The sequence below is a fragment of the Triturus cristatus genome, chromosome 1_2, assembly GCF_964204655.1.
Source record: "Triturus cristatus chromosome 1_2, aTriCri1.1, whole genome shotgun sequence".
NCBI classification, from domain to species: Eukaryota; Metazoa; Chordata; class Amphibia; order Caudata; family Salamandridae; genus Triturus; species Triturus cristatus.
The window spans coordinates 1,080,339,067-1,080,366,034 of NC_140580.1; the positions used below are offsets into that span (position 1 = coordinate 1,080,339,067).

A 26,968-nucleotide genomic window follows, 5' to 3' on the forward strand; every position below is an offset into this window, starting at 1 on the left:
GAGGAAAACGCTGCGTTTGTGCTTGGAGGGTTGGGGGAGGGTTACTAATGTGAGCCAGGTGGGGGAAAGCTATAGAGCATTAAAGGGGTCATCTTTGAAGCTCCAAGGCGAGCTCGCTGAAGAAAGAAAAGGAAGCCATCAGCTCAGGAGGAGCTGCTAGAGGACGGCTAAAAAATAGTTCTCACCAGTGTAATAAATAACATGCAGAGTAAAAACACATGTAAGAAGAGCAGGCCTCATGGGAGGTTACAACATGAGAAAAGGAGGTACTAAGATGGGACTACTAAACCTATTAACAAATCAAAAGCCACCATTTACAAAGGACCGTAACAATTGAAAAGATGGGTGGGAACATAGGCGCTGCTTAAAGTCCATACCTGAATACAGCATGTCTCGAAGAGGCAGCGCAAGCGCTGCCTAGGCGAGACCTAAACTGTACTCCATTTAAAACGAGGATTGTTTAGAAGACCTTTGTGACTACAGAGGTAAAAAACACCTGATGTTCAAAGCACAAAATGCGGGAAACCCGGTAACAGATGGGTTTTCCCTACATGTTTATGGCGATAGAGGTAAACAGTTAAACAGATAAACCGAGATGTGCTGGATCCATTGAGTGGTGACGGCAGAAGTAAAATAACTAGATCAACAGGGAAAGCTAAATGGTGGATAGTGAAATTGATAATTTATATTCAAAAAGCAGCAGAAGGATAGAGGAATCTTCTGATAGATAAAATAGACAATCATGCAGAGGAGGTTAAGTTATACACATACTTGGGTAACACCATCACTTGGATGGGGTATATGGAGACATGGCAGTGAGACAAGGAGAAACAGACCCATCAACAGGAGAGGGACACCCGGGAGGGAAACATGAACACATTAATTGGAACAGGGAGACATGGACATTAGGAAATGAAGGCTTGGAAAAGTGACCGGGAGACATGGGCACCGGATCCAGCTGATGAAGAGACTGGTATGGCTTTAGACACTCACTGGAACATAGAGACACAGTCACTGGAAGATAGAGACGCATATACCGGCATATGGAGACACAGGCCAGGGATTTAGAGACCCACACAGAGGGAGAGATGGACAGTGGAACAGAAAGACCTGAACATTAGGGCAGAGGTACAGGCACCGGGGCAGAGAGACAGAGACATAACATAGCACTCGGACAAACGGACACAGGCCACAGAGACTCCAACACACACCACTCGAAGTAACACATTCAAGACGGCTCTTAGTAGAACGAGGCCAATGCATTGGCAAAGGTTTGATTTTACAGGTGACCTGTAACAAAACAGAAGATTAAGGAAAGCCAAGATCTCCGTGTTAGTGTTTCTGGATTTCATCGTACAGAAAAACAGAGGGTCAAGGTAGAAGAGGCAGTACTTCAAGGACACTCCGATATTCGTCCAAGACTCACAATGTTGCTGTGTCGTTGTACTGGGTTTATATTGTACCTTCCTGGGTCCAGAGTGTCTTTGTGGCATTTAAATGCCAGCCTCCTTTGTATTGCACTGCTCAATAATGCATGTCTTTTTAGTTAAAGGAAGTAACCCACTGCGGTGTTCCCTCTCTTGCAGGCGTGCTGCTTGATCTTCTACAAAGGACCGGAAAAAAAGGCTATGTGGCTTTTCTGGAGAGTTTGGAACTCTATTACCCGCTGCTCTACAAGAAAATAACTGGGAACGAGCCTGCCCGGGTCTTCTCTATGATTATAGGTAAATCTGGGTCAACTTTCGTTTTTGGGATCTGGTACATAATGCATGAAATGTTCACTTAAACGCATTCATGGTGGCACAAGATAAGGATGGTCTGTCGATACAACTGTATCAATGATATTAGCGCCTTGAAGCCCAGGGCAGCTTTGCTGTCAGAGTGCAAGCTTATATTGGGCTCTCGTGGCCATGCCTTACTCCGTAGTGGCTATCATTGCTGTGTTCTTTGGCTGCCTGCCTAGCTGTGTGCTGGAGGTGCTGTGGCCAAGGTGCATGTAACATTTATGGCTGCTGCTCACTGTTTACAGGCTGCCGCAAACCGTATTGTATTTCTTGCTTTGTCAGTAAGGGTCTGTTACAACCCTTTCCCTTCTTTTGCCAATTACGCCATTTTGTGTTTTCTTGTCTGTGCCCTTGTCCTGCTGCCTCTCTTCTCCTGTCCACTGCCCCGTTTATGCACTACGTATGCTGTCTTCACTCCTTTCAATGAAAAATACAACAAAAGTAACGGATGGAGTGCTTGAATTCATGTCAGCCACTGGTTTCGACTCTGGGCAGCATCGCCGTCCATCATTTCTACCTACCATGCTACCTCAAATTAGATCCAGAGATATGCAAATCGGCCTTGTTCCTGTACGCTGCAACCACCATGTTGAGATCGCTGTTATGTGGTGTTTTTTTCCATGTACTCTATTCATCTGCTGTGTCTCTGCCACCATGCAGGCCTGCATAAGCCATCTCTGATACATTCTACCCACCCCGGCTGGTGTGTTATTGGTCAACCTGGCCATGGCAGTCATAGGTAGCTTGTTTCTCCTCCCCTCTATGCTGAAACGTCCATTGCGACGGCCGGCCTCATCTGCTGTCCTTCAGCTGCCTTGGTGGTCTCTACTGATGGCCTCGCTGTCTATCTCTAAGCTGTTATTAAGGTTGGAGGCTTGGGGCGCATTTTTCTTTCGGTGTATTTCTGTCTCCCTCCGGAACTCTAAAACGACAATGAGATGATATCAATCTTTCTAGCTTTGCATGCTTAGTGTCACTTCAAATTCACAAACCATCTCCTTTCCTTCACTGTCTTTTTTCATTCTTCCCTCACTCATGTTCCCCCAGTGTTTCTTTTTATATTCTTTCCCCACTGACTTCTTTCGTTCTACATTGTGCATGTGACTAGTATTCTACCCCCTCAGAGGCTGATTTACAAGCCCCTTGCGCCACTGGTGCGTCACTTTTTCCGCCATGTCATTACTATCATTTACCCGTGTCAGTCTGTAATCAGTTTTCACCCCTCCAGTGGGGCAAGGATAGAAGGTGATTAATAAGCATTTCCTCAGCAGACACCAGATGAATGAGATTGTACACCCATGCGATGAGACTCACTTTGTTACCTACTGAAAATCTAGAAATGAGCTCGGCATACATCCAATGAGAAGGACTGTCCTCCTAGGTGTCAAACTTGGACTAACCGAGTGGAACCAAGGCACGAGACTCAAACCCAGGGAGTCTGGCTGTAGTCAAGAAGCAAGGTTCACATTCAGCGAGCGACATTATGTTCTAAGAAGTGAAACTCACTCCCAGATAGATTCATACCCACCAAGAGAGACCATGAACCAAAGTGAGGGACTCCCAGCCTGTGAAGAAGACAGTGCACCACGTACTGTGGCTCACACCGGTTCAGCGAGACGGTGCTTGAAGGGTGGAGACTGTCCACAGTGACATTCTACTCTAAAACCTGTAGCTCACGCCCAGTAAGTGACTGCATGCAGGCATGATGTGACTCAAATCAAGTGACCGTGACAGTGCTCCAAGACATGAGGCTCACACACAGCCAGACCTACTGTGTTCCAAGAAATGAGACTTTCAAACAGTAGGAAAGACTGTGCTGCATGAAGGGACACCCCCATCCAATGGATGAGACCTTACATCAAGGCATAAGACTCACACACAGCCTATTAGGCTGCACTTGTTCACCTCTGTATTTTTCTGGCCTTTGTAACTCCTCAGTATGTGGGACTTATTCTAAATGAGGGAGACCAATGCATGAAGCTTACAACCTATGAGTGAGTGCACGAAGAAATGAAGCTCCCCCGCAGTTAATAAGACTGTGCTTGTTGGGCCGAGGCTCCCGCTCAAGGAGAGTCTGTACACCAAGTTATAGGAATTGCACCCAATAAGAGAGTGTAGACCAAGAAGTGAGCAGGGCTGTGCTTCAAGGCAAGTGACTTTCACCCAATCAGTGAGGCTGTTCGAATCTCCCTCTGCTTTCTCTTGGACCCTTGCGCTCCCTTTTCTAGTGCGTTTCCCTCTGGTGCTTGTTGTTATGATTGGTGTATGAGCTTCTTGTCCTTGTAGCTTCTGCTTCAGTATGTCTGTCTGGGCCCTTGCAGCTTCTGCTTCAGTTTGCATAACTTTAACGGATGTTGCAACAGTAGCAGCCGGTAATTAGAGCATGGGCAGGGGTGGAGGCACACACCCATACATGCACACTCACTCACATGCATTCATAATCCCCTTTCACATAAGGCACTCAGATACGCATACATTCACTGCTTAATTTGTAAAAGAATGAGTGCCGGTGCGGAAGCTCTGCTCAGAAGCCGGTGCTATTAAATGTCTGTGCGCTGAATGCCAAAGCTGCGTAGTCTTAAATACACTTCATACCTCTTGAATCCACTGCCAGACACTCCCTGCCCCTTTATCTGACTCTTGCAGATTCCTGCTTTCCTCTGTGATGTTCTTTTTGTCTTTCTGGTCCTCTGTCTTTTCACGTTCTGTGTTTTTTCCCCCTCTCTTGCTCTTGGTAAATGTCTGATGTGGAAAATAAGTGCCAGTCCCCACCTGCTCAAATGAAGCACTACATACATACATACAAACATAAATACATGCATGCTCCAAACATTAAAGAAAAACATTACATTTACATTCTGCAGCATCTTTGGAGGGAAGCCTCCGAGCTTACAGCAGGGTTGGGACTACCGCCTCCTGTCTCTGGCTGAGAGGCAGCAGTCCCGACCTTGTCACAGAGTGGGATGGGATCAATGAGAGATACTCATCCCTGGGCCCCTTCACCCTTAAGGACAGGCCGCTGCAACATAGGGCGCTTAATATAATAGATGATAAAATTTAAATAATACCCTTACAAACTAAATGGTTTCTAGATGTTCCAATTATAGGTGACTTTTTGCTTTGCTGATGCAACTCTGTAGACCGAGAGCTCAGCTTCTATGCCAGATTCTCAGGACATCTATATATGTGTGTGTGTGTGTGTGTGTGTGTGTGTGTGTGTGTATGTATGTGTGTGTGTGTGTGTGTATGTATGTGTGTGTGTGTATGTATGTGTGTGTGTGTATATATATATATGTGTATGTATATAAATATATGTGTATGTGTATATATATATGTATGTATGTGTATATATTCTCTACAGTAGATGAATCTAATTGGAATTCATTTACATAGTGGTGGGTATGTCGTGGATTCGGCCCTCCAGTATCCACGGTGGAAACCCCTGCTATAGACCTGTGTATTGCGGCATTTAGACCATGAGATAATTAGGAGCTCAAAAACACCACACACAACAACATAGGTTCCGTGTATTATAAGTTCCTGGCTCCTGATTATGATCTTGGTGGTAAGTAATAGGGAACAATGTGAGGAAATATTTTGGGATTTTGGCACTGGGATCTCTCCTGATAGCAGGTGAGTAATTTTGTGTTCGTTTTCGTTACTCGGTTGATTTTAGGTGAATATTTTAAAGTTTATAAACTCCACACTTAAAAGAATTTCCAAGTGAAACCAGTTAATGTTACCCTATGTAAGTACTCGACTTGCAGAGTTAAGGTTCTGGGCATAGACTCGGAGGTCTCCCAGGGTCAGGTCAGTACAGTTGTTACACCCTCAGCGGCACAGGGGCAGCCGGGTGCAGAGTGAGTTAGGCCCAATGTTATCCTATGGGAGGCAGGGAGCCCTTGGTTGGTGGCTGCTGGCTAGCAGGCCACGCGGCTGTGGGAGCTGGGCTCCTGGTCACTTGCTCAGGACAAATGGGGAAATAGAGTAGAGATTGCAATTCCAGGGGCACTCGGGCGGCTGGGTGCAGGGTGCTTTTGAGCCGTCGGGCACTCAATGGATTGCAATGGAGAAGCTCAAAAACGAACAAAGGCTGCAAGCTCGGGTACGAAGATTCTTCAGGTGTGACCACCACTTCGAGAGGTAAGTTGGGTAGTTGGAGGATAGGTAGGCACCCAGGAGTTGGGCACAGGGCGCCGCAGGGCGCCGGGTGCCGGGGTGCCTTCTGGTGTTGGGAAATCTTACCCTCGGCTGGTCGCGGTTGGAGGGGTCCGTGGTTCTGAGGCTTCAGGTGTCGTCAGGAGCGTCGAGGTGGGTCATTGGGTGCTGGATTCGGTGGTTACAGTCGCCGGGGGGGCGTCCTCGGGTCTTTGTTCACTCCAGCACAGGCCAGGCTTGACTGGTGCAGAGTGTGCAGGGTTCGCGGTTCCTGGCTGAAGCCAGGGGTCAGTTACTTGCTTTGAGCAGTACCACTGCTCGTGGGAGTCCCAATTGCTTAGAGTCACAAGGTGGCCAGGTCCTCCGGGGTTTGTGAGGTTGCTGGCCACTGGAGATGCCGGAGTTTAGCAGGAGCAGGTTCGAGGGTCCACAGGCCGGTAGGGCTGGGGCCAAAGCAGTTGGTGTCTTCCTCTTGTGAGCAGCTGCACGGCAGGTCTTCTTGTCTCTTGATCTTCTTTGCTGTTTCAGAATCTAGATTTAAGGAAGGAAGGATCAGGGTGCCCCTAAATACTAAATTTAGGGGCGTTACAGGTAGGTAAAGGGCAGGGACCACTGGGTCCCTGCCCTGGGGTAGGTACACCCCCTATCCTGCCATTCTCCTGTGGGAGGGGGGCAGTGGCCTAGTCCTGATTGGGCAGGGCTCCCCATCTTCAAGATGTGCTTCACCTCGCCTCCCCCACCTGAGGGGTGGGGTTGGCAGAGGCTGGCACACCCCCTGTCCTTCCTTCGGGTTTCCGGTCTTCCCGCCAGAGTGGGGGTTTAGAACCGGTAGGGGCCAGTTGCTGAGTACAGCAAGTGGCCTGGAGAAGCTCACAAAGGCGGCATGCCTTTGAAGCTTCCCCTGCCCATTCTGGGGGAGGAGACCTAGCACCTCGCCCAGGATGTGCATTGTTGCAGGCCCAGGAGAGCGGATGGCGCTCTACACAGGGGTCCAGCAACATGTCTGCTGTGTCGCAGCCCCTCAGACAAGACGTGGATTGTAGGTTAGGTTCAGGGAGCATCTCTAAGATGCCCTCTGGCGTGCATTGTACATTAAATCCTGCACTGGCATCAGTGCGGGTTTAATGTGCTGAGAAGTTTGATACCGAACTTCTCAGTCTTCAGTGGAGCCATCATGGTGCTGTGGAGTTCGTGTTGATGATCTCCCAGCATCATATACTCTTAAATGGCAGCACTGCACTTACAGTGCCCAGGAATGGACCTGGGTACTGTAGGGGCACAGGGCTCATGGCCCTGTACCCACACCACTGGCATAGGGCACCCAGTTAGAGGGGTGGCTGATGTATGCCAGGGCTGTGTGTGTTGTGGGCATGCCACACTGGGATGTGTGCCAGCCTGCAAGGGCAGTGTGTTTGTGTCAGGGTACAGGGCCTCTAAGGGTGGCGCCATAAGTGCTGCAGCCCTTAGGGGCCTTCCCTGGTCACAAGGCCCTGGGTATCTAGTGTACCATTTACCAGGGGATGACATGTGGCCAGGGTTTGCCAATTTGGGTTTAGGTTTCAGCACAGTTTTTAGGGAAGGAACATAGGCCCAGGGCACACTCAGTCAAAGTACATTCAGCAATTCAGCAAAAAGTGGGGGCATACCATGCAAGAAAGATGGCCCTTTCTCACAACTACCAATGAGGCATCTTTTGTGGCTCATACGATGGCGACGCAACTTCCTGTTTCCTGCTGGTTACCGCTTTCTGTGTAGCCCAGTGTTCCCCTTGCTTTTAAGGTTGCATTGTGAGACTGTTTGGACAAGCAGTTCCAAACCGTTTGACTTCTGTGGGCCCTCACTGAATCACTCCTGTAAGCTGGGGACCCGCACCCAAACAATGTCTACGATTTGCACCTCGAAATAATAGACAAAAATACCAAAACTAGTGTAAATCCATTAAATACACATATTATGAAATATTTTATTTAATTCGCAATCTAGAAGTATGCGAAAATCGAAATTTTATTTCCATGTGAAAGTTGGAGCTTTTCTAAATGTAGTTTTTGTTTTCTAAAAGACGAAGTGATATTCTTATCACTTTGTTCTTTTTGCTCCAGAGCATGGTCTTTTTTTTTTTTTGTCAGTGCCTATCAAAGTTGCTTCAACTGAGACCTCTAATCGTCCATTCTAGATTTGTTTTCTTTACTTCCATTGCTCCCACAGACCAAGGTAAGAATATCAACTTAATTTTAGCTTCCAATTTTAAATTTCATTACATTTACATAGCGTTGAACTTTTAATTGTCAATTTTCAGTTTTTATCCAAACATACTTTTATCCAAACATACTTTGCTAATCTGCTAATATTCAAAATATTTCGGGGTCTGAGGACCACAGGTTAAGAATCGATGTTTGCACTGTCTGAGGCCATTGTGCAGAATCAAGTCAATGACCACAAGCTATGTGAAGGGATTCAGTACAATGACTTGCATTGCTCATTTGCATAAAAAATACATCCAAAAAAAAAATAGTACATGGGTCCAAACGTTTTCTCAGAACCTCACCGCTGCTGCTGCAGAGTTTCATGTTTGTGAAATAGCACGGCTTCTTACTTTTGATTCCACTTCATGCCTTTTGCCCTCCCATCACATCCTATGCTTCCTGTCCCCTTATCTCACTCTTGCAGGTTATTTTTTATACCTGCTTTCTCCCTTTGTCACTGTTTTCCCATCTTTTGGTCTGCTCAAAATGTGATGAAAATTTAATTCGTCCAGGTCGCTAAAAATGTGAATGCTAGTGACTTCCACCTGCATCCACATGTGCAAATTAAGCACTGCTCACTTCCACCGTGCACTTCTCCATGCAGTCCAAGACGTTTATCTTCTTTGCTTTGAATCTCAATTACCACCTCTCTGGCCAGGCTTTTGATTACTTCCCTCCTCTCCGCACTTTTCCTTACACGATTTGGCATATTCATTCTCATCCAAAAGAGGCATGACCTGCGTACTGGTGTGTGTGGTTTTTTTTGTGTTTTTTTTTCCAAATCTTTTTTAGGGCTCCGTATGCCCTTTGCTACTGTCTCCCTACTGGTGTTTCAACTTTGTTTATTTCCTGGGTGTATCGAGCTGATAAACGGGCAGGTTCTTGTCAAATGTACCCCAAGAGCACCACGTTTGATATCAGTATGTCTTAGCGGCGGTTATGGAGCAGGAGGGGCTCTCACAGTCGCTGCGTTCATGCTAGATCAGAAGGTACGGATTGGTGTAAGTAGCTTAGCCGCACGCTTGACCTCGTTTTTGAGAACCCTTTTATGATGTAAACAGTACTAGTACTTTCTTGGTATTCGGAGAATATTTCAGGAACAACTGAAATAAAATCACAGCAATTGTCCCTTTTGTGAAGAAGCCAGCACTGTTGCAATCTCCCTGCACCCCTGAAAATTGCCCACAATACCTCAGTTCCAACCCAAGGAAGGTAGCTTACAAAAATTAAGGTTTTCTGAAGAAAAATTAAACAAATCTGTTCTTCAAAAAATCCTTAGAAATATAAAATTGAAAACGAGCAATAACTTAAAAAAAAAAAAAAATAGGTGTAAAAAGAAACAAAATGTATTTATATTCAGGGCTCTTCAATTACAATAACAATATTCAGGGCTCTAATGGCGAGTAGTTTTGGTGGCACTTGCACACTGAGCTCTGCATTGAGGTTACTGGACACTTGCAAGGATTCTGCAGATCGAGGAATCCGTAGTTTCTCATTTAAATCATTGCACAACCATTAAACTTGAGGTGTTACTTGATTAGCACACCTTTTAAGTATTTGCACACAGTTTGGTTTTGCTGTAAACACCGTGGGGCTTATTTACATGCCCCTTGTGGTGCCGATACGTCACTTATTCCCATATCAAAAGTGACGCGTCGGCGGTGTAAGGGGCTTGTAAATAACCCCCCCCCCTATTTGTGATGTGGTAAAGCCCCACCCAGCACAATGATATTCTAGTCGCTGATAGCGTACTCTAAAACTAGACATTACCACCGCTCATTCTATGGTTACCACCAGCATGAACCGATGAAATCAGAAAGAAGTACTTCATCTTAACTTTATGGCTGCCTCATGGTATTTACTCCAGTTTTGCTCCTAACTCAAACCAACCTCGACAAATTGGTTGACATAACGGTGTTGAATGAGGCTTCCATTACTAATTGTCCAATCTTTGAATTGCTTTGCATTCATGACTATGTAACAGAACAAACTATGTAACATAAGAGTGTCTGAAGAGAAAGTCCACTCTCTAACATTGATGTTCGAGTGGACTTTCTCTTAAGACATTGTTATGTTACATGGTTTGGCTAAACTTTAAAAAACAAACAAAAAAACAAACTTTGGGGCAAATAGAATTGTGATGTGCTGCGTTGCATTCTGGGCATGGATGCATCAAATGAGTACGTAGCTAAGTTATACACAATCAATGGATGAAAGGTGCATTGTGAACAAGGAGAAGGATCGTACACTCTTGGTACAAACATGTCCTGTCGAAACCTAGGAATAATCTTAGGATTTCACAACTAAAGGGTGTAAACGCCCCATTTCTGAAGCTAGTCTGATTGGATCACTCATTCCCCCAAACTCCTTGTACAATATGCTTTCCACCCATATGTCTGAATGCTACCTTTACATCATACCTGTTACTTTTCTATTCAAATTTATACTGTAGCATCCAGCAGAATACCCATTAGGTGGCCATGTATTCACCAAAACTGGAGCTGAGTAGTTTTTTCCATCCTTTTGTTAGGGCATTAACGCATTATTGCAAGAAAATAACAAGTTAACCGTGAGCAACCGTTTGAGGTCAGTTTGTAAAATACCATTTTAAAAACTACAGTCACTAATCGGTGAGTAATTTGTGAAATACATAAAGTGCAGAGGTCCCACGTTTTCCTTGGGAGCCTGCTGCCTTGTGCTTCCACCACACAACATTCCCAATCTCTATTGCTTGTATGTTCTTTTTTTATCGCAGTTTTCTCCTTCTGACTCCTTTAATGCCGTTCTTTCTCCTTCTTTTTTTCTGCCTTTCTTCTCTTGCTCTGGGTCATTGATAATGAAAGTTACCGTCCCCACAAATGAGCACACCACCTGCTCAAATTAAGCACTGTAATGCGTAATTTAATTATGCTGCATTTTATAGACTGTCATAAAAGTAACCGGATCGCTAGGAGAAATAGAACACCTACACAGGACTGATGTGCATATCTCATGTAGTAGTCACTGTCTGGCTATTCAAACACTGATAACCTGCACTTCTCCAAATGTGAGAATTGTGTTATTTCACCTTTCACCACAGACGTCAACGCTTGCATTTGGTAGGAATGAGTGGCCCGACTTTGCAGAGCCCACATGTGATGTGACTAGTGAATTTACAAGTGCAAAATGGGAGACCACAGATGGGTTCAGGTGGTTGAACATCGATGAGCCGGTGAACCATGGTGAAAAGGCCAGCAAAGGTGCAAGAGTGCTGGAAACTTTCCAGATCTCAAGAGATATATATTTATATTTATTTATAGGATAAATTTGCATGCATGGAAATTTATATAGAATCAATTTACACAGTCGGTGATTATCCCGAAAAATCTGGCATGGGTCCGGCCTCCTGGACCTTCAATGGAGACTCCTGCCTTGAGAGGAGCAGGGTTTTGCAGCAAACAAATGATAGACGGAATGCTGACAATGCAAATGTTCTCCCCCAGTCAAAAGATCTGGCTTAAATCCATCGTTCTTTTGCCCACTACGCCACCCCAGTGGGAAGGGTATGCTCAGACGTGGGTCCTATGCTCACTACACCACTGGATTCAAGCTAGCCTGGCTGAAGAAGGATGATGCCCTGAAACCGGTCCCAGGAAGCTTGTTTCCGGTCCAGGGAGGACCTGGCTTGGCAGTTCAGGCTGGACTGTTCCCACAAGGAACAGGGTCAAGACTGATTTGCATATGACTGGGTCCAAACTGGGGTGGTATGGTGAGCAAAAGAATGATGGATTTAACCCAGATCCTTGTGACTGGGGGTGAATGTTTGCATTGTACAGCATTCTGTCCATCAATTGTTTCTTTTGCATATGTCGCCCTACGTGGGAAGGGTATGCACAGACGTGGGTCCCGTGCTCACTACACCACTGGATTCAAGCAAGCCTGGTTGAAGAAGGGTGATGCCCTGAAACCGGTCCCATGATGCTTGTTTCCGGTCCAGGAAGGACCTGGCTTGGTAGTTCGGGCTGGACTGTTCCCACAAGGAACAGGTCAAGACTGATTTGCATGTGGCTTGGTCCAAACTGGGGTGGTGTGGTGAGCAAACGAATGATGGATTTAACCCAGATCATTGTGACTAGGGGTGAATGTTTGCATTGTCCAGCATTTCGTCCATCAATTGTTTCTTTTGCATTGAGAGGAGCAGGGGCAGGTCGAGAGTAGATATTCCTGAGGCTTACATACTCCTGTACTTCTCTTTGGCTCTTGTAGACACAGCGGGGGAGTCCAGCCTGACCCAGCTTCTCATGAACGAGATCCTAAAGCTGCAGCAGGTGATCCAAGATGAGCGAGGAAAGGCCAAGGAGCTCAGTGTGCAATTGGGTGCGAAGGAGGACTGCATGAGGCATCTGCAGGTGAAGGACAGCGAGCTGCGCAAACACCAGGAGCGGGTGCAGAAGATGAAGGAGGAGAGGGACCACTTCAGCGAGGAGCTCCGCAAGCTGAAGGACGAGAATTACGATCTCGCCATGAAGTACGCCACCCAGAGCGAGGACAAGAACGCTGCCCTGATGAGGAGTCGAGACCTGCAGATTGAGGTGCGTATATTCCAGTCCTAACAGCACTCCTCCATTTTGGCACTTGATGACTTAACCACACTAAGTGACGATTTCTAAAAAGGTCAGGAATGGCTAAAGATGTCACAAATCACAGGGGCACTTTTACATTTATGTTTCACAATCTTTTTACTAAATCAAGCTTCCTGAGAAAAAAAGACCTTGCCTTCTGAACAGTAAAATGCATTGCATTCCATATGCTTAGGTATATAATTGTTTTTTGTTTATAAAATTGAGCACTTTAGCCTTTTTCTCCTTTTCCCCATCTCACTGAAATTCTCGTTTCTCAATCATTTTCTACCTGTTTACTCCCATCACGGGCTGTGTATTTTTCTTTCTCTCCCTTATTTTCCCTTTCACCATGCCTTTTTAACTTGCATTTAGATTATTTTTTTTAGGTCTAGCCTAGATTCAGCCCGCAAGCGCTGCTCTGCGAGACTTGTTGTGGTTGAGTAGCGAATAGAAGCCCCGCCCACTCCCCTCCCCCCATATTTGCCATTGGCTTATGTCATTGTCTGTCCTAAATACTGGCTTCTGATTCGTAAATAGGCTTGTTAGTCCCTCCATAGTACCGCCTCCTCTGCATTTGTCACCTCCCATGGCGACTGGCCCCTTTACTTTGGTTGTTACAGGCTACGTGTTTTTTAGACAGTGAGCACTATTTTCTTTATTCAGTTTCTCTTACAGCAGGCACAACATGCTCTGGTTCCTTCTTTACGCCCCCCTCCCTGTTGTCATGCCTTCTTTACCCCCCTACCTTCCCTCCCATTGTCTGTGACTTCTCCCTCCCTGTCCTCTCTCGCCCTCCCGTTGTCCATGATGCCTACCATTTGCAATGCAATAGGTCTAGCATTTACGCAAGTTTGAGCCATTGGCACTGTAAATGAAAATGACTTTTATTTATGTTTTTGTTTTTTAAAACCTAAATAAAACACATTGTCATTTACAATGCCAATAGCTTAAACTCGCGTAAATGCAAGACCTATTGCATTGCAAATGCTTGTTTATTTTTGCTTCTTTCATAGGATTTGTCTCGAACGATGGGTAAACATCCGTTCCAGAACCACAAGGGGACGCTCCTTTGGAAAAGAGGCCAGAGAGGATGAGCACTATCTAGCATAACGTTTTCTACTTGAGGTTTGCAGCGCATCTGGTGTGGGAAGTGGCCGAGGGATTTTGGTCTCTTAGCTTGTGTTGGGAGTGACTCTTTCTAGCTTCAATGATGTCGCCGCCCTTGACTACTGAACATAAGCTCTTTGTTTTTGCCACCACCACTTACTTGATGAAGCAATTAAGAAGTAACCAGCGAGTGATCTCTACATCAGTAAGCATTTAAGATTGATGCTTGCTAATCTACTACACAGTCTGACCCCTCCCCCCCCCCCCCCCCCTCAGCCAATGCACACTGGTTTAATATTGTCATATTTTTTAAACAATCTCATTGTTCTTTGGTAGACCATAGAAGGCAATCCAATGCCAGGTTTTGGGAGTATTTGAATAGCAGTGAATATGTACATGTTGCAGCAAGATCCTAGGTTCTCATGGTGTTCATTATTCCTCCATCTAATGATTAGGTCTAGAAAAACATATTTAAAAATAAAACGTCTTCTCGGGTGTCAACTTCACCACATGACCACGATCTATACAAATGTTTTTCCTGCCATTAGGTTGGAAGTGTGCACAGATTTGGATATCAAATTTAACATTTGAAAAGTTTGAGTGAGGTTTATACATTACTTTTATTTAGATACTCCCATCCCTATCTACAAGAAAGCAGCATATATGCTACTGTAGATTTAGGTCTACATACAGATTTACTACTCTCTGCTTTTACCCTGCCTGGAGAGCTGCGTCAGGCACAGACTTCAATGGTTCCTAGTGGGAATGTCAGGCTACTCTTCCCACAGGCCCTCCTTCTCCCTGTACGGACTTCTTCGTAGCTGAGAGGCTCCACAGAGGAATGGAACCACCTTTGCAAACGCACACCTTTTTTCTGTCTGAGGGGAAATTATTTTTCCTAAGGAAGACAGCCCTTCCTCCACACCCCCCACCAAATGGTGGCTTGATTGGTTACCTTTCTGTTCCTGGAAGAAGAGCATCTCCAGGCTTAAGGTGGACAGGGGATTAATTTGGGAACGCCCACTCACACAATTTTAATGGGCGTTACCAAACCTCGAAGGTAAACCATGTCTTGGAATACCCATTTCCCACCTTTTTGGAGAGCTTCATACTCGCAATTGCTTATATACCTGCCAGGAATCCATTTGAGAATTTGGACAGGCATAACAAATGGGCAATTTGTAAACTTGCAGTGACCCCAAAATTTACCTTTGTGGATTGACTTCAATTGATTTTCCTGTGGATATCTTGACAACTGACCCTTGTTGGACAACCCTTTTTACTCCACATTGTACACTAAGCCAGTGCTGAACAAACTCTCCAGCGATGTAGGGTTGCAGATCAACTTTCCGCCCTATAGTCTTGACATCCATCATTTATCTGTGGCTTCTCTCCTTAGTTTAATATTTCATCTCTTCAGATTAAAGCAACTACTTTCTTGTCTTTCATGTTTCCATATTTTCTTTAGTGTTTTTCTTTCAGTGCCAACCCAGGATCTGGATTGCCGATTTTCTTTTTTGTTTTTGCTTTTTTTTTTCTGAACTGGTAATGCAGAAAACACTGTGCACTGGTGAATTTGTGCATTAACTATAGTGCAATATTGTCTATGGTACTAGTAATACCTCGGACAGGATGCATGTCATGTTTTGATGGCATATCCCATGAGCCAAACTCTAAATATGGGCCAGGGTTTTCTTTGTGTTAATGTCACTTGTTCCGTTGAAGACAAATTCAACTTTTGTGGGAAGTTTACTCTGTATTGAATTTGCACTTTTGAATGCCATCCACACACAAGATCACAGTATTGTGGAAATGGAAGCAAGGGGGAGTGGGTTAGGGTGCCGTGGTTATGCAGGTAAGAGATGGATGTGAGAAAATTGTGTTTTTGTGCGTAAAGAGCCTTGAGTTGTGCTGAGGCTTGTTACTCAGAGATTGAGCTTGAGGATCGGTAGTGTTTATAGGATGTAGACACTTTTAGGCCATATTTGTGGTGTATAGAACTCGTCCTTCACACTGACCATTCACCCCTTGCTGACCTTTGTGCTCTGAAGGGAGCAGGTTGCTTTTGTTCCCATTAAGAGCAGGGACAAGACTGATTTGCATATGGGTGAGTCCTGACTGAGGTGGAGTGGTACGCAAAAAACAATGAATTGGGATGCAGTCGGAGCGGTTGCGAGTGGCGGAGATTAATCCAAGCATTCCATCCATCAACTTATTTTTGCATTTGCCATCCTAAGTGCGCCGAGTATGCCCAGATGTGGGTCCCAGCAGGGGAGGCCTTAGGCATGTGCAAGCTGTGCACCTGCACAGGGCCACCAAACCCCAGGGGCCACCACGAGGAATCGGATACAATACATATTCGTGGCGGCCCCTGGCAGGGATTTGGCGCATGAACGACTGAGGCGTGCTAAATCTAATGTGATGCACGCTGAATGGTTGTTCTTATACTCTTTTCCTTTCTAACCCAGTCTCGTCTTTGTGTGGGGTCGGCCTTGTTTCGGGCTCTTCTGGTAGGTCTTGTGCTTGTTTAGAACTTTTTTTCCAGGAGAATCGAGCTTGTTTTAATAGTCCAGATCTGGCACCTCCGGAGGCTCGCATGCGCGCGCATGCGCAGTGCCCGCGAGTCCTGCAGCGAAGGGGTTACAGAAGCACCATGCATCACTGGCGGCAGGAGGGGTGGCAGCACCCATGCCCGGCGTGCAGCGAGCAGCACCGAGACCGGCCGAGGCCATGCACCGGCGCGCCTAGAGACCCTGGGCAAGAAAGGCCACCTTGCAGAGGATAGCATGCCAGTGTGCAACCTTTGGTGCCAGCTGCGAGGTGAGCAGCCCGAGGGTCAGGGCATGGGGAGGGGGAGTGAGGAGGTCAGCGTGAGCCACTGCAGAGTGAATCCGAGGGAAGATGAGCCATTGGACGAGGGTGTGGGGAGCCCTGGGGAGGAGGGCAGATCAGGCATAGGAATGTATCCCAGCCCGTGGGGGTGAGGAGCCGGGGGCGTGGGGAAGGTTGGGTGAGGATGTTATTGTAGATGGTGTGTGCTTTGGGTCTGGGTGGAGGTAAGCCATGTGAGGTGGCGAGCTGGAGGTATTCTGGTGGTCATGGGAAGGGAGGGCATGATGAATCGTGAGAGAGAGCCTCTCTCTCACGATTCATCTCTGAGAGGGCGCGGGTCGGAGAGGTGGTCACTGTGCGCCAGGGGTAGGGAGTGGTACAGATCGGCGCTGTATGTTGAAGGAAATGTGAGTCAGGAGTGCAGGGGCAGTGTTTACTTGTGGCTGAGGGGAGGCATGGTGACTTTTGGAGGTGTAACTTGGGAGGCACGGTCGTATTGGGGGGAAGAGGAGAGCAGGGTACGAGGTGTTAGACGTAATGTTAAGGATTCATTAAAATGATTACAATTACTTATCAACAATCATGAAAACAGAGTATGAAGCTGATACTTGTGATCTAATGAGTGGATCTGCCTGCACAAATCTTTTAAAACATCGAGTGTTCGAATGTACTTGGCATTTGGATATGTCTGTTTATATGGTGTTGAGGCAGACCTGAAATGCAAGCACCTATGGATGGACGCCTGGAATAGGATGGCAGTGCCTATCCATGTTAACTCAATCTAATGCCCTTTTGCAGAGACCTTGGTAGGAGACTGGCTTCTTGATCATTTCTTTAATTACATTCCAGTGCTTGTCATGTGACTAGCAGAGAAAACTAGTTTAACTAGTCCTCAGTTTGCAATTGGTGAAGCAGCCTTCTCTGTCCATACTAGGGGCATAGTTACCATTGGTTCAGCAAGTACAGTGGTACTGAGACCCAAAACCCTCAGGGGCCCATTGAACCCTGATAATTGCTATATTCTACTTCCTGAGCAGCAGCCAAAGGGGCCATTTTCCTTGCTTATGCCACGGCCCATGGGGTCGTTGGTACGCTGTGCTAGTGATTCGTAAGTCTGCTTGAAAGTTGTCTCCTGACTGGATGTTCCTTGCACATTCATTTTGCTTCAGTGAACCTCTAGTGCCTTTTCATAGCCTTGGGACTCACCGTAATTAATCCTTGTTTAATAGGTGCTCTGTAAAGCGAGCAGAACTGGTTGCTGGAATATGGCACTATACAAGAAACCTTAATTAAATATATTGTATTTTGTCTTTTGACAATGTGGTAAAGTGGACGAGTCTTTGGTTACCTGTAGGCTGTCTTCAGGTTCAGTTAGTGACGTACTGAGACAGGTCTCTGTGTGCCATGATTTCAAGGTAGCTTACTCTCTTCCTGCTAAGGTCACTTCCCAAATAGATCATGAACTATTCTCCAGGCTCTACTGTTCTCAGTGGACTGATAAAACAGACCTTGTATGCCAAGTCACATGATCTACCCTATAGTTTTATAACACTCTTCAAATAAACCTTCCATATGTGGCTAGTCCTCATAATGTGTCATACATGTAGTGGGAAGGGTAATTACTATCAATCAGTCAGGGTTTGTAAAGCTCAGCTGCTTCACACATAAGGGTCTCGAGGCGGTGTGGGATTCATGCTGCTGGATCATGCTGCTTGTTGGTTGAACAGCGAGGTCTTGTGGTCCTTCCTGAACTGCTGGAGCGATGGTGAGGCTCTGAGGTGCAGGGGGAGGGTTTCCAGGTCTTCACTGCCAGGTGGGAGAAGTAGCGGCCTCCACTGTTTTATCAGCGGCTGCATTGGGTGGCTGCTAGGGAGATGGTTCTGGAACATATTTTCCTGGTAGGTTGGTGGAAATTCACTCGTTCATTAAGGTATGCTGGTCCTTCATTGTGTAGTCCAGGGAAGACATGGCTTGGCAGTTCGGGCTGGACTGTTCCCATGAGGCACAGGGTCAAGGCTGATTTGCATATGGCCATGTCTGAACTGGGGTGGTGTGGTGAGCAAAAAAACGATGGATTTAGGCCCAGATCTCTGTACTGGGGTGAATGTATGACATTGTTCTGCATTCTGTCCATCAACTGTTGTTTTTGCAAGAAAATAAAAATGACACATCAAAATCTTTCAGCAGCCGCCACTGCTGATTGTCTTCTTTTTTTCCCTACCCACTGCTAGCCTCGCCCGCTGCATTGCAAGCAAAATGAAGAGAATTCGAGTACACAAATCTGGTTATTCGAAACGAAAGAGAAAGGTGGATCAGCAGGCTTTCGTAGTGTCACAGAAAGGAGCAATCCTGAACTTTATCACCCAAGGGAAACCTAAAGATGGAGAATCCTCTGGCCAGAGTACTGCTGATGCACTAGGTAAAACAGGCGCTGACGACCATAAAGAAGAACAAAAAAATGATGATATCCATGAGCAGAATGATACTCATGAGCAGACCAATGAAAATGAACAAGGTGACTCTGAAATTGATACAAACATGCAGCAATTACCAACTCAGGATGAGGATTATTACAAAAGACCCTCAGACAGAGAAACTGAAACATCATTCATCAGTCCATCAACATCTGGCATTCTGAAGGAGGTTCAGAGTTTACAGACGGATGATGCTGGTATTGAAAAGGAAGCCAAAGAGCAAGACCATGTTACAGACCCGTGTTCTGAATATGATTTATGTGATTGGAGGGATCCTACTTTGTGGCCGAACTCTCTTACGGACGCGCAACGTGTTTTTCTTGTTGAAAGGGGTCCCTCCAGAGACCCAGATTCTAAAACAAAGTATCCAAGTGATGAGCACTCAAAAAGTAAACGTTGTTTTTCTGTTAGCATGTTACTGGTCATCTAACGCCTTTTCTGGACGTTTGATTAAAACACCTTCCTGAGCTCCGCCCCGCCCGGACCCCCTCTTCCGGGGCCCCCTACCTGCGCTCCCTGCACAGGGCCACCATGAGCCTAGAGCCGCCCCTGGTCCCAGGCTCACTGTGCCACAGAAACCTGCTTGAAGAGCCCTAACTAGTAGGACAAGACCAATCATAGGTTGCTTGTGTTCTGGTTCAGGGAGGACCTGGTCTGTCAGTTCAGGCTGGACTGTTTCCATTAGGAGCAGGTTCAAGACTGATTTGCATATAGCTGGGTCCAAACTGAGGTGTCCTAGTTGGCAAAAATTGATGGATTGGGATGCTGCCTCGTGCGATTGCAAGTGGCTGAGATTAAATCATGCATTCCATCCATCACGTGTTTTTTCTCATTTGCCACCCCAAGTGCACCGGGTGTGCCTAGATGTGGGTCCTGGGCTCACTGTGCCACTGGAACCAAACTATACCAGGCAGAAGAGCCATAACTAGGGCAAACCTGGTCCTAGGTTGCTTTTGTACTGGTTCAGGGAGGACCTGGCTTGACTGTTCTCATTAGGAGCCGGGCCAAGACTGTTTTGCATATGGCTGGTTCTAAACTAAGGTGGCATAGATTGGGATGCAGCCAAGCGATTGCCTGTGGCTCGGTTTAAGTCAAGAATTCTATCAATTACCTTGTTGTCTTTTCGGGAGCAGGTTGGACTACACCCCGATTAGTGAAGTGGTAGTAGAGAGTGCTGGACTACTGTTAGATGATAGAATACATTCCTGGTGTGTGCAGCGTGATAGCAGGCTTCTTATCTCGCTTGACAGCTAGAGAGGAAGGGATAGGAAAGGTATATTATATTGACAGCTTTAAATTAAGAACGCTTTGTGAATCTGTCGTGAGGTTTTGCAAGGAGCTCTGGTTAAGGATGAGTGGAAAGAACGCTTATTAAAGGATGAAGTGTTGGGAAGAGTTGTCAAGTATACTGGTGGAAGGTGGCGACACACGAGGAATGTTGATGCAGAGTTAGGGATGCACTTTCGATTTGCCAAAAATTTGACTTTGGATGATGTAGTGGTGAGATGCTTGGGTTCACTGGCAAAGCTGATTATGCTTTATGGAAAGGGTGTTGGAACTGTTTCTTGAAGGTCAAATCAGTAGGAGGACCAAGAAGCATAGAATTAGGGACAGCTTTTGGCTATTGACTATAGGTAGTTGGGCTGAAGAATTTGCAATGGAGTGTGATTTGCGTGCTTTGAGTGACAAGTTGTAGGTGATGCTCCATAAATCCCGTGGATGCCTTTGAATGCCTGAGGACCAAATTGGCTTTGGACATCTCAGGTCCTCTCGGATTTTAGGTGGAACATCTGTAATAAAGTGGAGTATTAATTGGGGTGGGTCACCTCCAAGAATAACAATCCTTACCTAAAGCATGCAAAAATATGGGGTCCAGCAAAAGGGCAAAAATCAGAGGGACCTTGCAGAAAAGGCGGATTTCCTACAAACTCAATATGCCAGTCATAGCATTTCCTGATGTGTTGGTTATTTGCAACAGTACCAAGTTGTTTCATTTAAGATGGAAACTTATTTGAACTACAGTGGCATAAAGCATGGAACATAGAAGGACTGCTTTATACCATTATACGAGCAACGGGTTGTTTGAACGTTTTGTTTTAACACGTTTATTTGTGTTATTTTCTTTAAACATGAATACAGCAAAAATATGTAAGTAGGCATGAGGTGTACAGGAAATTCTTCCACACAGCTGATGTTCTGCTTGCGTATTACTACTCTCCGAAAAAGAAACCGCGTGTTACATAGGCTCTCCGTCTACTCGCAATATGTGCAAGGGTGCGGGCCTGCAATACGAAGGGGGAAATTGGGCAAGAGAGGTAGTGGCAAATGGGTTCCTGAGTAGGAGGCTATGGGTGACTGGGCCCTGGGGGGGATAATCCTTGGTGCGTGTCTACTGTTACTGTCGGGATTGTAGGCTAGGGGGCAGGTATGTGACGAGGCTCTGATCGGTGGTTCCCGGGCGTGGTGGGCTCCCTCTGCAATGTGAAGTGGGAGGGCTGGGATTCTGGGGTTCCGGAGTTGGAGGAAGAGTCTGGGGGTGTATCAGTCAATCAGGGAAGTAGTGCCTCCCATCTGTTGGCCATTGGGCAGCGATGCTGTCCCTTTGCCAACATTGCCTCGACTTTTGCCCTTCAGGTAAATGCGCTCTGCCAATGTTCACGGCTAGGTGGAGTTGGGAGCTGCCAGTGCTTTGTGACCATTTTCTTGGCCAGGATGAGGACGAGATCCAGGAAACTTGTCGCTGTTTTCTGTTTGCATGATCTAGCATAAATACCCTGTGCTCCTGCCACCCACAAGGAAATGCCTGTGATTCCTGTAATTCATTCCATGTGGAATTCTATTGTGTCCTAGTAATATCGAATCTGCAAGCAGTCCCATATTGTGTGTTTCAGGTCCGCCCCAGAGGTGCCGCACCTTCATATGGGGATTACATGATATATCCTCTGGGGGTATGCCAGGCTCGTGTCCCTTCCATTCTCCATCCGTACCTGTGTGACATCTGTGTGTGGTTCTCAGAATGGCAGGATCGACTGGATCAGCTCACTGTCCCAGGAAGATGAACGCTTTGGTGGCAAGACAACTGGAGCTTTCTTACTTTTCCTCACTCAAACTAACAGCCTTGTAGTCCATAGAAAAATTAGATGATTTAGGAGACTTCCCTGTTGAGGGGTTTGAAAGATTAAATGCAGGGAAGCTGCCATGGTGTTACTTATTCAATCATCTGCCACCGGTGGTCACTTCGGCACCCATTAGCCACCCCATAATACATGGTTTAAAGACCATACCATTGACCACGCCAATACATACTGAGACCAATTGGCTGTCCCAAATGCTTGTCTCCATGTGTTACTCTGAGAAGGGTTGTAGGTGTGTGATGTTTAATGTGTGTGTGTTAGATTTGATATTTGCTGGTCTAGTCTGTAGTTTAGACTTGTGGTGCTCTGATACAGGTTGGTCTTGTGTATGTGTGTTTTGTGTGTGAGGTTTGATATCTAGTGTTCAGTCCTTGGTTGCTTGGTTGTTGTGTACAGTGGTGTATACACATTTGTGTATGTTATCCTAGCACTGACCTTCTGTTGTGTGTTTGTTATTCCAGGCGAATCGGGCTTTAGTCCTGTTCATTGTTTGATGACTGAATGCAGGTTGTACTGTGCTTGTAGTTTTGTTGCTCCTTCTGAAGGATTGGGTAGATTCTAATCGGTGTTAGGTTTATTTCTGTCTGAGGCTTTGCTTTGCACCTTTGGGGTGTAGGGATGTTTCTTTGCATGTGATGCCCTCAGTGATCCTAAGATGAATATTGTAGGGGTCCGTTTGAGGCGCAAGCAAGTTGGTGCGCATTAGGTAACCACTGCTCCAGGTGGGTTTTTATGTATACTGAAGATGTGAGTAAACAGTATTAACAACCTTAGCATTGAAGTTACCAATCTCAAGTCCAAGAAACGGATAAGTGAATCAATTATGAAGTAGGTTTCTAAACTGTTAAATATGGCATAGAAATAAAAAGGTGTATAATCTTTGTTTACCATTGACCTCTATACTACAAAGTGCCTAGTGATGGTTAGCACCAGAAATGGGCCACTGATCTATGTGAAGCCTAACATGTTGCCTGCATAGCCATGCATACTACAGGCAAGTAGACCTCTGAAACGCCGTTGCTGAATACATAGTCCTCCAGATTACTTACTGACCTGCTTTGCTTCCACTTTTTGGCTTTCAGCATCCAAATCACTGCATTCTGGGACTTCTAGTCTTTCAGTTTAGTTGAGCTGGAAAACCCTTGGCTGGAAAAAGATGCTTCCTAATGACGTGGAGTCAGCTGGTATTCCTGTGAAGAAATAAAGCCATATTGTGAGGCAGTGGCTGATACAGCTGCCAAGGGCTCTTGCATACCAGTGAGTTGGGTAACAGCACCTGTTATCAATGCCTAGAGACTAGAAACGAATGGTTCAGTGTGCTAGACGAATTAAATTAATACGTGTGCCAATCCTGGTTTCTAGCCAATAATGCTTTGCCTGAATGGATTCTTGAGCCTATACAATGTTACAAGTTGAACTACATATCCCAGCATGCTTAATGCTGATGACAAAAGTCAGGACTAGCCAAAGGTGACATGCATGACTTGGGGACACTTGTTGGCATTGTTGATGGAGAATGTAGCCTTTTTCTTCAGCAAAGGGACCGTTGCGGGAACATTTGAGGTGCTTCATTTTTCTATACTTTCAATGCTTAACTTAGTGCAGGGTGACATTGAGTTAATTGGCATTTCTAGATCACTTGGTTACCGGTGCCGGGTGTTTAAGAGATCAGTGCACTGAGGGAGGTGTAGCCTTGGTTTGATTAAACTGATCAGGCTGATGCATCTCAAAAGAGTGGTTTGTAAAAGGAAAGTCAAAGACTGTAAAAGCTGTGTCCTTGTGACATGGCCACATATGGTAACTGAAAGTTGACTGTTGTGTAGCTATTGTACAACGCACCCCCCCCCCCCCCTCAAAAGTAACACTTTCTGTCCTTCCCCACAGATAGACCGACTGAAACATAAGCTGATGAAAGCTGAGGACGACTGCAACGTGGAGAGGAAGCACACCATGAAACTAAAGCACGCCATGCAGCAGAGACCGAGCCAAGACGTCATCTACGAGCTGCAGCGGGAGAAGGACCTTCTCAAAGCTAAATTACAAGAGCTGGAAACTGCAGTCCAAGTAAGAGGCTAGGGAAGCCCACACCAGGTGTGGCTCATTGACTCAGGCTCCCTTGGTTATATTGCCAGGGTAGATATCCTCTACATGGAATGTAATTGTCGACCATGTTGGCTTTGCTAAGAACCATGTGATTCCTGGGGGGGGGGGAGGGGAGTCCTCTTAATGGTAACAGCTAGGTAAATGTAAAGCAGGTGACCATTTGGAGACTGCTTGTGAGGAGCTGGGAGGAAGTGGTCGGACCCGACAAATGTGCCCGAAGTAATCCACATTTGGATTTTGGCCTAGTAGTTCGCTTACAACATGCCATGGTGCCATGGGATGATTTTTCAACAAGCGGAACTCAATATGCTTGTATCAGCAGTTGCCCACTTCCTTTGTAAGTATGTACCTATAATTATGTCCGCATGCTAACTGCTGAAAACAACACTGGCTGATTGTGGCCCCCCATGACATGGTAACCAAGCACTGGCAAAGCCAATAGGTCTCGCTTTTGGGACCTTCTAAGTATTTAGTTATGTAGCACAATATTCTTGGTGCAACAACAACTGTTGCATGGCTAAACACTTAAATGGTCCCAAAGGCAAGACCTATTGGCTATGGCAATGCTTGTTGTACTAAGTCACTTGGGGTGTCAAACAGTGTCTCGCTGGAAAGCCGCTGATACCTGCTGGGTAGGGCCCAGTGCTTCAAATGGGCAGGTACAAAGTACCGGCACTCCGGTATTTTCATTTGAAGCACCTGGTAGGTGAAAACCCGAAAAGAGAAAGGAGGGCGTGAAAATGGAAGAGTCGGCTGGAATGGGAAGGGGTGAAATTGTTCAGAGTCAGACAGGGAGAGGGAGGGCAGAGTGAGATCTGGGCACCGAACATATGGCAGAAACGGGAGAGTGATTGAAGCAGAGAACATACAGTGCGGGGAGGCTGGGGGGGACACTGGCAGTAATTGCACCAAGAATATTGTGCTGCATTACTAAATACTTAGAAGGTCCCAAAAGCGAGACCTATTGGCTATGGCAATGCTTGTTTTTCTGGTGGGGGATCTAAGCAATGGGAGAGCGGTAAATCCCTGTGAGTTCTTGGAAAGCACACAATAGGTCTTTTGCAGCCAGACAGGGTATCCTGTCTGTTAGGCTTGATCTAATAAATTGTGCCATTTGTGCTAAGAACGTTGAGGGTATATTCATGTGATCTATCTTAGAGAAGCTAGAAGGAACAAATATAGATACTTCCTTAAAGCATTGAAACCGCAGATGTGGGTTGAAGGGAAGGCAAGATGGCGGCGGCGCCCTGACCGCTGTGAGACGCTTTCCTGACCAGTACCGATCTTTTCATGGACTGTAGGGTGCTTTTTTTGTCTGGTATGAAACGGAATACGAAAAAGCGGAATATCGTGAACAAATGAAGGAGCAGATGAAGAGGCTTGGATTACTTACTATACCCCCACAGGATGAAACTATAGCCCCGATAGGTCGCCCTCGCTCTCACCTGCATGTTCTGGCATCGTTAATCGGCTTCGTGGTATTGAGAGCTTTCGGGCGTTCGCGGCTGGCTGGATCCTTTACTGCTGCTCCCGTGACTGCCGGTTCCCCGGCTGCTGCTGAGAGTGTACGAAGCGCCTCCTTCTTTCCAGACGCTGCTGAATCAGAGTGCAGCAAGGCAATGGCACCAAAGAATGCCGCAACAGCCGTTTCTAAAACCCGAGCGGCGAAGCAGGCTCTCAGAGACCGGGAGCTAGCGCTTAAGCGTGGAGAAGTTTCTGATTTGGAAGGGCCCAGCGGTTTGGATAATCTACCTGTGCTGGCTAATTCATCGAAGAGATTGCCGCCCACCCCAGCCCCCTCAGTGTTGGAGCTCCTACAAAAAACGCCCAGGGCTGTTTCCTTTCCTTCCCTCACTCATTCGCCGGCTCCCACTGAAGCGGCTTCACCGGATTCGGAATTGCTGCCGGGAGGTGGCGCTCACGTGCAAGCTCAGCGAGAGAGAGCAGCGAGGAAGCTGAATGATGGTGAGCCGGCAAAGTGCGCATCGGATAGTCCAGGGGGCCAGAAAATTATTCACCCCCAAACGATGAGAGCTCAAAGGACTGAAAATCAGGAAGGTAGGGAAGGTAGGGATGTACAAAGTTTATGTCCCCCCTCTGCTGACTCTCCACTTCCTGCCGTTTCTATCCCTACTCCTATTCCTTCTTCCGTGATTGGTGTGGCTGTATCTTCATCTGTTTAATCGGAGAGATCTAACTTGGATATGATTGACAATGGTTCAGTGGCTTCTCAAATTGCTGCTGTGGACGTATTCGGTATGACTGATGTTGCTGATATTGCCGATGATGGGTCTGCAGGTGAAGTTTCAGCTATAGATACAGCCCAACCACTGGTGCTTCTTTCCTCCTCTAAACCAGGGGATGCTATTAGTTTACCTATGAAGGATCTCGTGTCAATCCCTCCGGGATCTATACTGCAAGGGTCCTTGGATCCTAGAGGGAAAGCTTGTGCTGCTTCTGACTCACTTGACACAGCTAGAGACCCATCGGATTTTTATTCGATATCTGAAGGCCCGGAAGATCAGAGGTGGT

General features: G+C 46.3%; 1 protein-coding gene across 6 annotated transcripts in view; it reads left to right on the forward strand.

The window, feature by feature from the left end:
• CARD9 (caspase recruitment domain family member 9) overlaps positions 1 to 26,968 on the forward strand; it is a 276,679-nt gene that overhangs the window by 118,129 nt on the left and 131,582 nt on the right. For all 6 annotated transcript variants that reach the window (XM_085613178.1, XM_085613196.1, XM_085613172.1 and 3 more), the window contains 3 exons: positions 1,587 to 1,724; positions 12,431 to 12,756; positions 24,218 to 24,397. In XM_085613178.1, the coding sequence (XP_085469304.1) occupies positions 1,587 to 1,724; positions 12,431 to 12,756; positions 24,218 to 24,397 (644 nt within the window). The remainder of the gene's footprint in view (positions 1 to 1,586; positions 1,725 to 12,430; positions 12,757 to 24,217; positions 24,398 to 26,968) is intronic.